The sequence below is a fragment of the Diabrotica undecimpunctata genome, chromosome 7, assembly GCF_040954645.1.
Source record: "Diabrotica undecimpunctata isolate CICGRU chromosome 7, icDiaUnde3, whole genome shotgun sequence".
Classification (NCBI taxonomy): domain Eukaryota; kingdom Metazoa; phylum Arthropoda; class Insecta; order Coleoptera; family Chrysomelidae; genus Diabrotica; species Diabrotica undecimpunctata.
The window spans coordinates 35,530,244-35,549,222 of NC_092809.1; the positions used below are offsets into that span (position 1 = coordinate 35,530,244).

General features: G+C 34.0%; 1 protein-coding gene across 1 annotated transcript; it reads right to left on the reverse strand.

The window, feature by feature from the left end:
• Positions 1–16,557: 16,557 nt before the first annotated feature.
• LOC140446330 (uncharacterized) lies at positions 16,558–17,322 on the reverse strand. The gene has a single exon (XM_072538872.1). The coding sequence runs from the start codon at positions 17,320–17,322 to the stop codon at positions 16,558–16,560; it is 765 nt and encodes a 254-aa protein (XP_072394973.1).
• Between the last annotated feature and the right edge of the window lie 1,657 nt (positions 17,323–18,979).

Genomic DNA, 18,979 nt, shown 5'->3' on the forward strand with positions numbered 1-18,979 from the left:
CCCGATAGGAAGAAGAAAGAGAGGCAGACCTCGAAGATCTTTCAGAGATGAGGTGGACGAAGCAATGAGTAGAAGAAACCTACAGGAAGGGGACTGGATAAACAGGAAAAATTGGAGAAAACGGTTGAGTGAAGGAATACAGTGAAAACTGTGGAAATCCTTGTATATATATATATATATATATATATATATATATATATATATATATATATATATATATATATATGTATTACTGGAGTTAATATGAGGGAGTACTTGTAAGATTGCATATCGCTGTTCCGGAAGTATATTGACACAACTGTAAAATTGTGAAAAATGACTTTATTGTATTGGAGGGATCAAAACTGCATTTTCTATATATTTGTAAATTGTCATAATTGTACACAAATTTTGCCATGATAGAGGATTTCGTAAGTACAACTATGACTATTTACAAATATTTTACAATTGTGTCATTATACTTCCTGGATGGTATAGACTGTTCAAGGATGATAGTTTATTACAATGATAGTAGTATTAAGTGTAGTACTTAACTGAGAAAATACTTTTCCCTGAAGATAACCATACCAGATAGTCTGTAGGGTGTCATTTGCTAGATATCTCATTGAAGATGTACAGTGGTGTACTCTCATTTAGAAATTGATCTGTATCGTAGTGCCAAGCTGTATCAAATAGTTTTCTAATATCTACAAACACTTCAAGAATTACCCGTTGGTTTGCAAAAGATTCAAGAATTTCAGATTCTAAATCAATGAGATTATCAGATTTTGTCTATAATTTTGCACATTAAATTAGTGAGTGAATTGGTCTCGCATGAGGAAAGTTTGAGAATAGATAGAATTATTGAATATAGTTATTTGAACATATTAGGTTAAAAAGTTATAGAAAAAAAAAAACATTTGACATTGTCTGGCAATTTCTCCAAAAATAATAAAGGACTTATCAGGTTGTAACAATAAAACTTCAACTAACGTTTGTGGTCAATTGTTTTGGTTTTCATCTAGCTCTAGTCTCTTCTACGTCTCTTCTAAGTCTACGTCCGTCTTATGCTAAATACAAATCAGAACAAAAAGAAATGACAGGAAAAAATAAAAAAATAAAAAATGATATTAACTAATCATATAAATTATACGTTAAAAATGACATGAAATGAAATTTTAGTATTAATGAAAAAAATCAAATCCTGCCTTAAGCAGTACAAAATGTGTAAATGGTACTTGCGGCTTCACGTACTTGAAAAAATAACTTGTTGCTGTAGTTTTAGTCTGGTTATAGTTGAACGTAGATGAAGTATTTTCAGGTCATTACTGCAGCTTACTCCTATGTTAGTTGAACGTAAATGAAGTAGTTTTAGGCCATGTTACTGCAGCTTACTCCTGTTGTATCTGAACAACATGGATGCAAGGAATTTCAAAAGCAATGTCAACAAGAAATCTATCTGAAGAAGACTGGCAGAATAGACAGACTTGGCGAACGGGAACCCAAAGGCAGATTACGCTATGAACGGGATATATATATATATATATATATATATATATATATATATATATATATATATATATATATAATATATATATATATATAACTGTTTTGGATGGGTTGGAGTCAATAAAAGGGCTATTGGTTAACTATTTTTTTATTCTCGAGCTTTCAATTGTGTTTACAATTATTATCAAGAGCTAAAAAAGACAAAATACTTACAAGGTTGAACTAAAAAGAAAAAACAATTTTTGTTAACTTACCAAATAAAAATTAGTTTGGTAAGTAAAAATCACTGCTTACATCTTCAAAATATTTAATACAAAAATGTTTTAATCTAATAAATGTTTCTCCGAAAATTTTTATAATTTTGAAAACATTTTTTTAATATAAAAATAATTGAATTTATAAATAAGTTCAAATAGCAACCAATTACAAATAGCCTCAATTTCATAAATGCCAACATAAAATTTTTATTTTTGACAATTATATTGCCAAAAGTAAAATTTCGTTTAAACATTCTTTTTTGTTTAGTAACAAAAAGAAGAAGATTTATTCACCGTTGACAGATGTCTGAAAGAATGTGACAGATATATGGAGAATTAAATATGACATTTTACAAGTTTTATATATAAATCATAAAGAAAGAATATAATTATAAATTTTGCTTAAATTTTGAATTTCTGATCTTTTGTTTAAACTATTATCATTTTTGCTAATACAAACCATTTCCAAAAAAGTCCTTTTAAATTTATTACTTTCACTACATAAAATTTTAATGTTAATTTACCTACCTTCTAGGAGTTAAGTTTAGTTGATAAGATAGTTTCGTGCTGTAAACTTATAAATAAATATACTTATATAAATTTGAACCGCTCGTTTTATTTAATCTCGCTACAATACGAATCCAGTTCATTAAAGTGTCTTATTATAGTCTATTATCTAATGAAATATTTTCAAAGCATTTTAATCTGTGGCACTAGCAGTCTTCACCTATAGTATGACTATTTAGCCTAATTTTTTTCATGGCATCTTTTACACGGCCATACCTTTCTCTTCTTTGTTGTTTTTGAAACGACAACTTCGCCACCTCAATTAGAACTGTGATTACTTTAAAACTCGTTATCCATTATAACACAACAATAAACTTGACTTAATAATACTTTTTTAAACTGAAGCAACTCTTCAAAATACCGAACGTGTCTCAACAAGATCAGAGACCCTACTAATATAATTGCTACCTGACTGTGCTGCGTTCACCACCATATTTTTAGGGCCCTGATCGTTCTTTCATCTGCGCGCTGTGACAAATCATTCTTCCCAATTATGCCGTATCTTTCTTCCTCTTTTAGAATTCTACAGAATAATCAGTAGTAGTAGCCTCAGAACCTGTTGAGCTAGTTTTCGATTGTTTACGTACAGAATATCGTTTCTGAATTTGTTCACATCTCGTTGTCTTCCAGTAGACCAATATTCGTAAACTTGGGGGTAATACTTGACAGGTTTATCTGCTTCTTGTCGATAATTATTTCGGATTAACTCCATCTCATGTGCGTCAACTATTCTTCGCATTTTATGATCTTTAGAATAGATAATTTTCTTTTTATCGTCGTAATACCCATCGTCTCCAGTTTCAAAAGTATCTGGTGGTATTTTGGTAACGATTTTCTTATTTGATACTAATTCAGTACCTGGTGGTCGAAAACCGCAGTTGATTTCTTCCATATAAGCTCTATCTGGATTCTTAGGTAATTCCAGTCTTTCTGATATTGCAAACCATCATGGTATATGTAGGTACTGCCCTTTAACTTTCCATTTCTCCAAACACCTTCTACACGTTGACCATTAGGGTATATAAGAGTGCCATTCCCATGAAATTGCCCATCCTTAAAAGTTCCTTTGTATATGACCCCATGAGGGTAGTAATAGGTTCCTATTCCGGAAAAATTTATTTGGTTATGAGTACCTATGTAGGAGCTGCCAGTTATGTATTCTTCCAACGGTTTCTCTACTAGATGATCTGTACCGGATACGTCAAATGTAACGAGATACTTGGGAGTTTTACTCGTATCCTGTGGGAGTTCTTTCTCCCAGTATATAGTCAATTTATGGTGAATTGGTCCAGAAGAAATATAACTCACTTCTCTCCAATTATATCTTGTATAACGTGGCGTGCTGGTTTTGTAACTTTTTCTACTGTGGCACTGAGACATTTCATTGAAATAAATACACTTACTTAAAAAATGCGAAGAATAGTTGACGCACATGAGATGGAGTTAATCCGAAATAATTATCGTCAAGAAGCAGATAAACCTCTCAAGTATTACCCCCAAGTTTACGAATATTGGTCTACTGGAAGATAACGAGATGTGAAAAAAATTCAGAAACGATATTCTGTACGTAAACAATCGAAAACTAGCTCAACAGGTTCTGAGGCTACTACTACTGATTATTCTGTAGAATTCTAAAAGAAACTAAATATAGTGAACACATATTTTACCTAATAACATATATATTATTATTTTCTTCCTCTATTACATCGAACTGAGAACATTTTTGTTCGTAGTGTCTTTCTTGGTTCACTGAACTATAATAATAGCGCCAAAAACTGAATTTCGATGTTTTGGACTAAAACCGTTTTCCCCTTGACACTGCAATGATTTCTGCAAGAAAAAGATCAGGGTAAAAAAGACGTCAGCAGAAGACGAAGCAAGGTCCATCACGGTCCTACTCAGATCAACAACAAATAAAATTATCATTACCAGAATGATTGCCAATATTAGATAACGGATAAGTAGACTGTGAATCTGAGAATACTTAAAAACTGTCACCATAATCGCAAGTCACAAATGGGTCCTACATTTTCGCATAAAAAGTAAAATAAGCACCTCACCTAAAGTAAAGAAAAAAGAAGTTAATTAGAAGAATTCACAATGCAATGCCCGGTATATAACGTACAAAACTAAATTTTAAGCCTAAATAACGTACAATACCACATTCTTCCATTTCAAAAGACATTTCTACTCGTGTAAATCAAAATTAAGACGTTACAATTCAAATAAAAAATCCTTTTAATTTGGTTTCTCAAATATTAGGGCTTTCGCCCGATTCACTGCCGTTAATTACTTCAGCCTTTTAAAAGGTGACGGCGAAAAAAGTTCATTTAAACTAATTAGCGAGCCGAATATAATTACCGAAAATCTTAAGTATTTTCCTTTCAAGCTTTCCGTGGGCTATTTAGTATTTCTCAAAAGGGAAATCTTTAGGTTTTGACGAAAAAAAATTAACAAATGTAAAAAATGATTTTTATTTAAAATTACAGTCGAAAATAAAAACAGTTTTTAAAAGGTGATTTCGTTCTCAACTATAATTAATAACAAAATAATGTAGAATGTACAAATGAATTATAATATCCTAATATGTAGGTAGCAACACCAAAATACCCGGTTATGGGACAATGTAGTCACCAAAGGAAAACTAAATAATGACAAAAATATACAGGAAAAAACAAAAATATATACTTTTAATAGGGTTGTAGGGATGCCCTCAGGGCAGGCTTATCAACGAGTTCCTCTCTGGGCGAGAAAACAGCTATTAAAGTGGAGAATAGCTCGGAGATGGAAGCTATGATTAGGGCGATGGAAGGGCTTACTAGAGTGACCCACACTTAAAAAAAAACCTCGGACCGAAGACAATAGTAAGACTTCAAAATTTCAACGAAATGCAACATTTCTCAATTAAAAAGGGAGTAAGGCAAAGTTGTATAATTTTTCAAATTTCAACTTATACCTATAAAAAGCATTCGCAGAATCAGTGGCAGACTCTAATAAGCGTATTAAAGTAAACGACATAAGGCGCTAAACTCAGGAGAAAGGGGATACGGCAAGATAAAAGGCATATTAGGTATGTACTGTGAGAGAGATCACTGTATAATAATTACAAAAACCGCGAGAGATAAGTGTAAGAAAGGTGATATAGTCATAGTTACGGAACCGAAACTCTTCGGGTAAGGGAAAAGGTTCCATGAACTAATGGAAGCAAGAACTCGAGAGTTTTAAAAGGCAGAGGAGACTTGGTTCTTGGACATAGTAATGGTTGTAGGGGAGTACAAAGGGAAGTACCTCGGAAAACTCCGAGGTGACCTTAAAGGGGACTGACGTTACTCTTATATCCTAGTATTCTCATAAAGGAGAGGGAAAGCAGACCCAAAAGATCATCGTAAAGGGAGGAGAAAAACCATACTGAAAATCAAACTGCATATATCGGTAATATATGAAAGAATAGAGGCTACAGAAAGCATTAGAATGAACGGGAGCATAATTAAAAGCCGAACTGAAGATGTTTGGGACCACACTGAAGATCATTGTGGCTTTCATACTTCTCGTTCTTATATACACAAAGTGTTCTGCATAAAACACTAAATGGATACACCATGTTGATCTCTAAAAGGAATATTTATGTTAGTGTCTTATTAGTCAAGATATGGCAAGTGCTAGAAGATAAGAGCAACGATTTATTTTCTCGATCACATTAGGTATTAATTTTTTGGTTCATTGTGCCTTTTCTATCTGTGCCTCCCATTCTGCTTGCTATTCTGTTAGTAATTGTTCTCTAATGGCAGCTCTGACCTGAGGTAGGTGGCCGTATGGACAGTTATAGAGCGTCTGCCGTTCTTTCGCTAGGAGGTGAATAGGAAGCGTGCCCGCTATTACCTGTAGGGCTATCGTTGAAGTAGTCCTGTACACACTTGTTACTTTCAATAGGAGCTTTAGCTGGGTTCTGGTTATCATGTCTCTGTACTTCTTGTAGTTTAGTACATCTACCCAAATGGGGGTTCCATATAGGAGGGTCGACTATACCACTTGCAGGTACATTCTTCGTTTTTGGCTGCTTAGGCCTCCTATATTCGGCATAATCCTTTTTAGGGCGGAAGAAAGGCATTATAATAGTACTACCAATTTGAAAAGTCATCTCGGGTCTTCGTCGTGGTCCTTTTAGTATGACCACTTCCGTTTTGCTTCCTGCCAGTTCGAGATCGTTTCTAGCCATCCAGCTGTTGACTTTTCTGCAGCATGTGTTGACTTTATCTTCGATTTTTCAGTTCACGTCTGTCATGGCTAGTATCGCCAGGTCATCTGCGTACTCAGTAGCTAGAGTATCTCTATCATAGTCTGTTTCTAGTAGCCCTTTATATAATATTCCAGAGTGTCGGACCTAATACGGAACCTTGCTGTACGCCGGCTGTTAACTTCTGTTCTGTATTTTTTGCCGCTGTAACATATCTATTAGTAAGATACCTTTTAATGATATTGATGCGATATCTTGACACTCGTGCTGATTTCAGTTTTGTTATGATATGTGCCCAGTTGGCAGAGTTGAAGGCATTCTTCACATCAAACATAACTATGTCTTGATCTAGTTGGTCTCCACTTAATTCACTTTTTCAACTTGGGCTCCATTTAATTCAGGCTCTGCATCTGGATGTGGGTTACGACTAAAGACTAAAAATTTGGTTTTGTTTGAGTTTATTTTAATGCCCATTTCCTCGCCTACTTCTTGAAGACGATCAGGCAGAATTTGGAGACCTTCAATATTTTCTGACAGAATTACTGTATCGTCCGTGTATCTAATTACTTTATGTAGTTCGCCGTTGATTTTGATTCCATATGGCTGTCTCTCAAGTGCCTTTTTAAATAGTTGGTTCGAGTAAACATTGAACAATGTTGCACATAAAACTCAACCTTGTCTTATACCTCGTCGTATGAAGGTTTCGTCGGTGTAATTGTCTCTAATTTTACGATAGCAGTTTGATTCCAGTACAGATTTTTAATATCTTTGTCGTATATTCCTATATTTTTTACCATTTGCATTAATTTTACATGCTGTACTTTATCGAATGCCTTTTTGAAGTCCACGAAGCATGAAAATACACAAAAAGTGCCTTCTTGGTTCCCATAGAATTTCTAAAAGCAAATTGGGTATCTTCGAGATCTTCTTCACATTTGAGTCTAGTCTAATTCTGTTGTAGACTATTTTTAGGAAAATCTTAAGAGTGTGGTTCATTAGGCTAATTAATCGATATTCTGTGCATTTTCTAGCATTGTGTTTTTTAGGTATTGTAACAAAGATAAACTTTAGCCAGTCTTTGGAAATCACTCTAGTGTTATATATTGCATTAAAAAATTTTACTAGTATTTTTAGGTTATCTTCATCTGTTAGCTTCAGCAACTCAGTTAATGTATCATCTGGACCACAAACTTTCCTAATTTGAGCATTGTTTAAATCGTGTTCTACTGCTGATTTCATAATTTCTGGGCCGTCAGTACAACTTTGGTAGAATTTGGTAATATTATTTCTGTCATTTTCAAACAACTCTGATATATACAGTTGCCATTCTCTTCTTATTTCGTTCTCATTTACAATAATTTTGTTGCTATTGTCAACTAGTATAGAGGGAACTCGTTTTTTGAATATGTTGCTTATTTCTTTTACTTTTTTGTGCACATTAAAAAAGTCGTACCTAGATGTTACATCCTCAATTTCCTCCAATGGTTGGTGATTTGATCCAATATCTGCTCCTGGAAATATACACTATCGGCCTTTTACATGTCCCTGATTCTGGCCATCTCAATTTGCTGATTCCCAGTAGATCTATTTTCATTCTTTTCATTTCTTGAATGGCATTGTCAAGTTTTGCAGCCGCAAATAGACTTCTGATATTCCACGTGCTTATTCTTAAATTAGATTTTCTTCTTTCCAGGATTTCTTCATGAGGTTTTCGTATGTTAACGACCTGACAGGCCTCGTGGTATAAATATGTTTCCCTTCTCCTGCCAAATCTTGGCCTCCGATCTCCATGATTAGTAACGGTTTGCAATTGATGTGTCAATTCCATGGTGATTTTTCTGAGGGGGCTCTATGAGTCTTTAATGCAGTAGTTCTCCTTTGCTTTCTGCATTCTTATGTCGTTGACCATTTGTTGATTAGTCCGCCTTAGTGGCCGATTTCTCAACAACAGGACAAAAGAGTGCCTGGCCACCTATTAACTCATCCGCCCAAAGCCGTTGGACAGTAAGTGGGGGATTGCTTATGCCGGTATAAGCATAATATAAGCATAATTACTCAGAGCCTCGTTTGTTATCTAGCAGGATGCACCGATGATCAGAATTAAGATCATCACACGGGTTGATGAGGTTGACATTTAGGAGAGGCTATACGTTGCGCATCACTATTCCTTACATCCCAGTACTACCTTTTATCCGTATTACCCATTGAATTTTATTCAGTTCCTACTAGACAACCCAGTTTAGGTTATAGCAATACAGTCTAAATGGTAAATTTTTGAGTCGTTTAAGTATATTGTATAAATAATAATCTTTTATAGTTATTTAATCCTCCCAAATTCTCAAGCTAGTCTTGAGAGGCGCCCACATTCAGTATCTTGAGCAACCTCGTATACATTACTATATATATATCGGTTTAGAACGTCTTTCGACGTTGTCCGATACCTAAACACCATCTCTTCCTATCTTCGCAGTCGTTTGTTGTTAAATTTCTTTCACTCATTTCGTATACATTACTACAGTACCTTAAATATAATTAGATTTCAAGTTGCCCTATTTAATTTTATTAGCATTTGTGTTGGACAAAGTCTCATTTTTTCTTGCACAGATCGTACCTAGAATAAAATATATTTCTTCGTCTTGTACCTCAGAGCCAAACCTCAATGCAGAAAAGCTAGCCCGAATCCTTCCCTGAGGTTTTGTGTCTTTTTGGCCATCTACATTTATTCCTCTGAGCTAAGCCAATATCTCTCATTTTATTAAGTTACCTTCACTACTACCTTTCCTTAAATTTTAATTTTTTGTTTTGTCTAAATTACAAGTGACCCATATCTAACTGCAACAAAACAACAAGAATCCTCAATCCTTGTGGCAAATTAAAAGTACATCCTTTATCTTCGGGTGGCATGTCGTTGTTAAAAAATTTAAGGGCCTGGTTTAGATGCACTTCAATAGAACTCTTCAGAGCAACGGTAGATATAGTAAAGGTAGTGATGATTATATCCAACCTCCGATTGGGAGAACAAGAAGATAAATATTTCGGTGTAAGCATTAGTGGCGATGGCTGAAATATAAAAGAAATTGCAACTTACATTGGATAAGGTAATTTAGTAATACTTCAAATGAATAGTATATTCTGGTATAACGACATCACACGGAACAAAAAAAAATACCATAGAAAGTATTACTATATAAGGTTAATAGCTTTGGATAATAAATAGAAAATATGCATCCAAAATAAAAGCAATGCAAATGAATTGTTGGCATAGATATTCCAATTCGTTAGAAACGATAGTTTTTTTTAATAATTTTTTTTTGCGGAACAAATGTTATAAAGAATGATGTTCAAAGCGAATGTTACTGTGAACGTAGAGAGAATGTGTTAACCTTACTTAAGGATCAACTCGGTACCTGGGAGGTAATGTCATCGAATGCCATAGTCTGTGGACTAGTGCGCATTTCGATGCGCATCGCCCCGCCTCGAATTTTCCCATTGGCTCTTGACCTGGAAATCCCTATTTATCGCTCGAACAGCGCATATAAATATTGGCGATTTTCAGGTCAGCCAGGGCAGTCCCTCACGGGCTCTCCGAGAGCTTAGTGCTCTCGGGGCTCTGCTTCCTGCATTTATTTTCCATACTCTGAGGTTGAGAATTGTTTCAACTTAACTTGGTGTTTTATTTCGACGAAGAAATTGTCATGTAAGAAATATCTTGCCTTTTTCAAGGCAAGACACTGAAGATAAATATTTTCTCTTTTCTTTCTAAAAAAAAAAGTCCATAACCCGAAAATGGACTTAAGTAGAGGAGCTCTCGACAGTATATTCGAAGCCCTCTACAGAGCAACCGAGGGATATAAGAAGGTGGTTAGACCCTTATTTGTTCCCCCGGGGTGACAGTAAAGGACACTATGTCCATTTTCTTGCTTTTTCAGGAGAGCAGTTTTAAAATTTTTTAAATTTGTAATCAGTAAATACTCGAATGTTTCTTATATTTAACCAAGAATAATATATTACTATTGTGGTGTGTATAATCGTTTTTCATTCCATGAAGTATTATATACCTGTGGTTTACCGTTCATTATTTAAAGTTTTTTTAAAAATGTGTAGTTTTACATAGTGTTGTTTACCTTTAACAACTTTTTTAAATAATGTGGCATTGCATATTAAGGTCTTTACGAAATAAACAATACAAACACATTAAACAGCCTAAACTATTATTTTATTAAAGGTAAATATTATACTGTTATAATAATTAAGTAAAATTATAGACGATAAGTTTCAAAATTGTTAAAGATGCTCCATATCATCTTCATCTTCTTGTGGGTAATCGTTTGTGGCTACATCGCTATGTGTTAAATTTTGATAAAACGCATGACAAACTGACGGAACAAAAGGCAGTAGTGCAATTAAGTCATTGTACTTTTGTTTTGTGATTGGTAATGGGATTACTGAGACTTGATTTAATTGGGCTGGAAACGTTACTTGCTGTCTTCGATACCTCATGAAGTCCACTTCATACATATTTTGATTATTGAAATCGGGCTTATAAAAGAACTTTACAATGTGTTTTTGTTGGACTTGTAGGAAAATACATGTTAATAGTAGAACAGGGTCTTTATTAACACTTTTTTTCTACTTACAAAAGGAGGATTAGATGACATTTTCTTATCAAACAGCGTTTTGAAGTTTTTGAAATCTGCAAGTTCCATATTGTGCACTGTGTATTTACCTGATGTTTGCCTAACTAGTTGTTGCCAGTCCCATGGTGCTAAAATGACCAAATTGGAGAGTTTCTTTCGATTAAAGCATGAACAGTGTCTGCTTCCATATGTGTGTGCCCTTTCAGTAAAAACTTTTGAGTGATCGTCTTTATTTGCAGTATCCAAAAATAGCACATTATAATACTTATATTTTTATTTTGTCCATAGCAGTTATCGGTCCAAAGAGTGATGTCCTCTACTTGACTACCTGGAATTGTATTGTCAGCCCATTTCAAAATTGACGAGGCAATTTCATTTGCACCTCGGGCCCCTTTCGATTCGTCCCACATTATACATTGTACAGAAGAATCACTGGCATCATGTAATGTAAAATTTAATGTCCAAAGCTTCCTTTTGTAGAAACTAATATAATTGTTTGTTAGTGGTGAAGGCAAACATTTTTGCAAATCACCAGATAGTACTTTGTATTTTGGTGACTCTTTAGCTATTATAAAGTCCAATTGTTTTAAGTTATACCGAGTTTTAGATTCAATTAGGTGAGCATATTTTTATGAAAAATATCTGCGTACAACCACTTTTTTGCTCTGAGCTTTGGATCTACATGTCTTTCATTGCATTCATCAATGTACAGTTGATACATCTTTTCTATTGTAAGTTCTGTGCCCAGATAATCTCTCTTACTCCTTTCTCTGGAATAATGACTCTCGTATTTTGGGAATGATTTAATATGCTGATGTATACTATTTATGGTTTCGGTAGGAGTTTTATTGGTTGGCGTGTGTCTACCTCTTTGATCAGCTTTTATTAAACCTCCTGGCTCAATTTTTTTCTACATATTTACTGCTACTAAATTAGATATACAAAGTGTGTTTAAAAACATAACCTTGCACATCTTCAATAGCTGATTGTTCACTGTAAAATGGTAGTATAGTGTATTATTTTTAGATTTGGTAGAATTTAGATCTTTTTTTCTTGATCGAAGAGTAGGTTGGATGTGGATACATGAGAAGATAAATTGCTTTTTAAGATCTGAAACGTTTGTCTCAGTCCAGTATGAGTTGAAAATTTTTTGTCTTTCGTATTCTGGCAATCTTTCAGAGCATTTCATGCGACACATGCAAGGAGGCTTTAACATTTTTGCAGGCATGTCTTTGCCTCTTTTACTGAGATACTCTTTCCCACCAGCTATTTTTCGTTTGCGAACATTACAGGCCTAATTTTGTTCATTTACTACACGTTTTTTACCTTTTTGTTTGCACTTACCACTTAGAGGCTCATAGATTTTATCAATATCCGAATTTTCATCTCCAAACAAATTATCATTTTCGTCCACTTCTTTCTTATAAGGAATATATTATATCAAACCAGCTAAAAGAAGGACTTGAATCGTGTTTTATTATAATTTATGAAAATATGTTAATTCAAAAATAATGTTAAAAAATAAAAAAATTAGACATGACTTTAAATTATTAGGTTTAATTTCAAATCGAGAGCTGTCATTCGTTTCTCGTAAATTGTAGCACAAAACTGTATTGAGTTGTGGCATACTAGAGTAAATAAAACATTGGAAAAATTAAAAATTTAATTTGAAATTAATACAAAATGAATAACTTTTACAGTGAACAAGTGTGGAATTTAAATATATGTATTATAAATCGAAACTGCTGAAATAATAGTACTTTGTCATATCTCCATTATTAAAAAATTCTTCAAACATTTTGGACAATAACTCAACCGTCTGTCTGGTTATTAAATTTATTAGATACCGTTTTTTGTTGTTAATAATAACAATAATATTTATCTAAACACGTTTTTGAACGTTATTTTTTTATTTAGATTTAGTGCAATTCCGTTATCTGTCATGGCAACAATGAATTGTTTCACAAACCATTGCCTCCAGTCTGAACCAGAGATATGTAAGAGAGGCTCTCTTATATATCTCTGGTCTGAACACTGGTTTACATTGAGAAAAAAAAAGTGTACCATTTTTATATGACGGGAAGTGTACAAGGGCACATAACACTATGTCCGGATGGTAAATGACGGTGCACACATATAGTAAAGGTAAACAACACCAAGTCCACATGGTGTTGTTTACCTCTGACGGGAAGTGGACTTGGTGTTTATTAAAAAGTCGGTAACTTGCCGTAAAATTGTCTCTGGACATAGTATGGTTTACCTGTGTGTAGAGCCAAAAAAGTTATATTCAAAATTGCAATAATCTAAATTTCGATAAAAATGGACATAGTGTCCTTTACCTCCGGGGTACACAACTATAAGTAAACCTTCTAATTAAAAAAACAACAACACCGCTATTTATCTTCATCTGAAATACGTAATAATTAGCAAAATAGAAGTCGACAAAAAAAATTTAGTGAGTTTTTAGGAATGTTTTTGGTGTAATTCAAGCTTTTTAAACAATTGTTGTTCTTTTTATTACAAAGCCATAGTCAATCAATTCACCAACCGTACAACTTTTTAAACGTTTAAATTTAAAATTGAATATTTCGTTAAAGAACGTCTAGTACCTTTATCATCCATCTCAGCAGTTTCGCCATGTCTTTTCAACCAAATTGTTAAGGATAAATCAACGGCTACATTTAAACATGAAATTCGGCTTGCTGCTAACTCTGAAATGAGCACGAAAAACGTCACTTTCGCCAGAAAACTTCAAGCGGTGCCAGTGGAAACGGTTAGCTCTTAGTTGCTCAAAATTCCAAACCAAGGGCGGAGATGACAATTGGAACTTCTTATATTTAAGAATTAAAAAATGGTAACAAAACAAACAATCAAGTTGACACAGTTTTGTTCAGGAGTAGAAAGAAATACATCAAGCAGTGTAGGATTTTGCGGCTGGTGTTTTGTAAAGATACATCGTCTTCGGTAGTTTTCAGGTTATGATAAAGAATTATTTTGTCTTGACATTTATATAAGATTCTTATCTATATGTCCTACTTGAGGAAAATGCGGAGGAAAAATCGGAGTAGGCTATTCCAAAATGTGTGGCACACGTCTTAAACCTCAAACTACCCCTGATGACTTATGTCACTGGGGTACATGTATTATATCCTGGAGTCTAATGTACTAATCACAAATCAAAAATATCAGAAGTATATAGTTTCATGAAGATCACTATTAATCAAAAATGTTGGTCTGAAGCTATGTTCTTGTGGCATTTTAATTTAATTACTATTTTAGTTGGGAATAAGCCACAATTTAAGTTTAGATTAGTCAAAAATAAACTTATTTTAAACTTAAATTGTGGCTTATTCCCAACTAAAATAGTAATTATTCAAGAAAACCTAAAGAGATTCTGGAACAAACGCCAAAGTATGCAGTAGTATCAAAGTTTTTGTGAAGAGGATGATGCCAATGTGACTCAATCCACGTTCAAAAGTGTTGTTGAGGTTAAAAATAATTTAAAGATTATTCATTATAATGCGTAACTTTTTTCTTGATGCCTTAATTTGTCACCTCTGGGGAACAATTAAGAGTCTAACCACCTTCTGTTGTCTCCGGGTGCTCTGCAGAGGGCTTCGAATATACTGTCGAGAGCCCCTCTACTTAAGTCCATTTTCGGGTTATGGACCTGGAAAATATTTATCTTCGGTGTCTTGCCTTGAAAAAGGCAAGATATTTCTTACATGACAATTTCTTCGTCGAAATAAAAACACCAAGTTAAGTTGAAACAATTCTCAGCCTTAAAGTATGGAAAATAAGTGCAGGAAGCAGAGCCCCGAGAGCACTAAGCTCTCGGAGAGCCCGTGAGGGACTGACTTGGCTGACCTGAAAATCGCCAATATTTATATGCGCTGTTCGAGCGATAAATAGGGATTTTCAGGTCAAGAGCCAATGGGAAAATTCGAGGCGGGGCGATGCGCATCGAAATGCGCACTAGTCCACAGACTATGGCATTCGATGACAAATTAGGGTCAGGTTGTCATATGTTATGATAGGAAGGATACACTGGTTGAATACATTTGTGGCCTTGTTCTTCTGGTGATTTCTGCAGTTTGTTTCTCTTTGTCAAGATTCAGAATTTGGCTTAGGTAGATATATTCTTGGGCTTGTCCTATCTCATTGCTATTTATACTTAGTTATACGTCTTGGTCGTATGTGTTTTTTTTATATTCATTTTTAGGCCGAACGATGTATTGGGAGCTGTCCGCGAGTTTCTCTACCATAGTTTGCAGTTCCTTGAATGTGCTCGCTATATTCACGATGTCATTAGCGAATCTGAGGTGGTTTAACTTCTTGCCATTAACAGTAATGTCATATGTTGACCAATTTGTAGTTTTGAAGAGGTCTTCTAAGGCTATATTAAACAGCTTTGGCGATAGTACGTCGCCTTGGCGAAGTCATCTCTTAATGGGGATGGGATTTGTATTTCCGTCTAGTTGTACTATCATAGTTGCGTTTTAATATATATTTTGTATTAATTGCCTATATCTCGAATCGATTCTACAATTATTACTATAGACAAATTCACGAGAGGATTTCATTACAGTGCTTACGAGAAGCGACGTTGCCGCTTAGGCCGCTAGACACGTTCATAGTCTGCAGGTGTGATACAGGACCCCGTTGGCCCTCCTGTACGATAACATTAAATCATGCAATCCTATTAGAAGTAAATGTAACATTATTTACAACTTCAAGATTTTGCAAATTACACAAAATTTAATAAAACTATTTTCTTGAAATCTATTTTACTAAATTATACAGGGTGTACAGAACGAGGTCTACTAGGGAAACTGCTACAAAAAAAAATTCGTAGCTCCGTAGTGGCTACAAATTTAAATTGTTAATTTATATACCGACAGGATATATACCAACTTGGATCAATTATTACTATTAACAGTCTCAACAATTATTACAAAGAAAAGAGTGTGTATACACCAAAGAATAAAATTACGCTAATAAAAGAATAAAAATTTATGTAGCCTAAACGCTACCTAATGAATAAAGATAAGACTTACAATAACAGTGTCTGGTCTCTACCCCATTTCGGAAAAATCGTCCTCACTGGAACTGCCGGTGTTGGCTGTGATAATCACCGGTAGGATATCTTCTTGTAGGTTGTTAGCTATCCACATTTCTTTTTCAATTCTGATGACATGCTGTATATAATTTTGCCACTGTTCAGCAGAGACATCGGCAAACGCTTCATGGATGAGTTGTTGCACACGATCTTTTTTAAAGTCAGTGTTTCGGGCTACAAAGTAATGTTTAACTTGGCTCCAAACCATCTCTATTGGATTAAGCTCACAGTGATAGGGAGGCAATCGTAATACTTCTACGCCGTATTTCTCGACCAAAGTTTCGATGTTATACTTGTCGTATATATCTGCATAACTGTTTTTGCTACATCCAATAGTTCTGACTTTAAATCATTTTCTTCATAAAATATATCCTTCTCTCGAAACCATTCTTGAATTTGTTGTTTGTTCCAGGAGCTTTTTGGGAAATTTTGTTTGCATGAATGATATGGAGCATTATCCATTACTACCACATTTTTTTCTCCTTTTGGGAGGTTTACTATTAGTTTATTTTCAAACCAGTCTTCGAAAGACTCGCCGTTCATTTCGTCATGGTAGTCGCCTGAATCTTTTTTTGCTAAAAATACACATTCTGAATTTGGTAGAAAACCTCTATCAGATCCAACATGTAACAAGACAAATCTCGGACCTCTTTGTTTTGGATCATTTAGACCAGTAGTCAAGCCTTTTAAAAATGCATCCTTATAACTGGTTATGGTTGAATCCATCCATACCTTATTTACTGTATGTCCGATATTTACCCAACTTTCATCCAAATAGAAAATATTGTATCCTTGATTTCGATAATTCTTTATTTTTCTAAGAAATTTATGCCTCCAATTTATTATGTCAGGACGTTCCATCATTACTGCTTTCTTTCCTATTTTTTCATAAGCAAACCCCATTTCTCGCAATAGTCGATATAGAGTACTTTTGGAAAATTTAGGCAAATGTTCGTGTAAATTACCGGCATCCAGGATAGCTTTGATTGTGGGAGGTATGTTCTTTAAGAAAAATTCCATGTGAACAAGTCTTCTCAATTGGCTCCTGATATTCTCATCGTAGGTAAACTCCCGATTGGTTTCCTTCTTGGTCCGTTTACGTGGGTTTTTTTAGAATTTTGGGTAAGTCTCCATTATGATCCAATCCTTCCTGACGAATTTTCCAGGCTGTCCTATCGCTAACACCCAACTCTGTACTTGTTGTAGAAACAATTTGTGTTGGAGTCAGATCGGAATTTGTTTTTGTTGTATATATCAACATATTCAAAATAATTTGTCGCGCATATAAATCTAAGATTTGTCCTTGTTTGAAACTTTTTACCTCTAAATGCTCCATGTTTTAGACACAGTACATAAAAAAAGTTTAAAAATAAATTGCACTTATTTTTTGACAGGTTAACGTACCTTCTCGAATGCATACACAAAACAGTTAAACCGTTTCTACAAACTGCAAAACTGCTATAGATATACGCACTCGTATAACAATTAGTAGATACTATTATCAGGAAAATTCTAAATGAGTAGTTAGTTACAACAATACCGAAATTTCTACACGGTTAAACCACTTCTACAAACGCCCATTAGTCAGTAAGCTATTCTACGACTTTCACTTCGGAGGTCATTATCGAAATACAAAATATTAATCAATTACAAAAATTTTTTTGTTAGTAAAAAAATTCTTCTAATTAAATTTAATCTGACCCATTCATATCGGCAAATCAGACATATTAAACATTTTAAAGTAGAAGACATCAAAATTATATTGCCAATATTTATGAGTTGCAAGGATTTTATTGAAAGATATTTCATTCAATTATATGAAATCTACTTTAACTTAAAAATATCTGTCACAAAAATCATAGCATGTGATTAGTGTTTTAGGTTAAATCTTCGTATTTTGTGCTAAGGTATCTCCAGTTACTATATGGATAACTGTTAATGAAACACCCTGTATAAATAATACTAAAATATAAATGATATATCCTCGATATATTTTTGACTTATCTACTAATCGTGGCATTTTCTTTCTATTCATTTCAATTCTATTCAAAAGGTCTCCAAACATCCATTTCCGTAAATATGATAACAAGAGATGTAAGAAATTTTCTATTCGTCAAATACAACAGTGCTCAACAATTGATGAGGATCGAAGTAATATTTTACTCCAGAAATAGCCGAAGTTTGTAAAAATTTAATATAATTAAAGTAATATTAATACCCCGACTTTATTATCAATTTTAAACGAAATAAAATAAATTTTGCCATTATGGCCATTTTTTACTAAGGTCAGCAAAAAGTTGAATATTAAAGTCGTCTATTTTCATTTATTCTATTCAAGTCATCATACTAGGATCTCAACAAACTTTTAAAATATTTGAAATCATAATTTTGATCCTTATCAATTGTTGAGCACTATATTACGACGACGTCCGAATATTTTCTGGAACAGTCATTAGGGCAAATCAGTGAATGTTAGTGCAAAATTGCAAGTGCTCCGTGTGTAAGGGAGTGTTAAGTTCGAAGCCGGCTCTGCCACGTTTAAGCCGACGATGAACTAGCAACGCTGCAGCGTTTTCTTCCATTTGATTAATATTGTCCATAAGAGCCAACGCTGAAATCTACTGGTGAATCCGAGTTTAGATTGTTCTATGGCCCCTATCTCGATACTATCAAATGC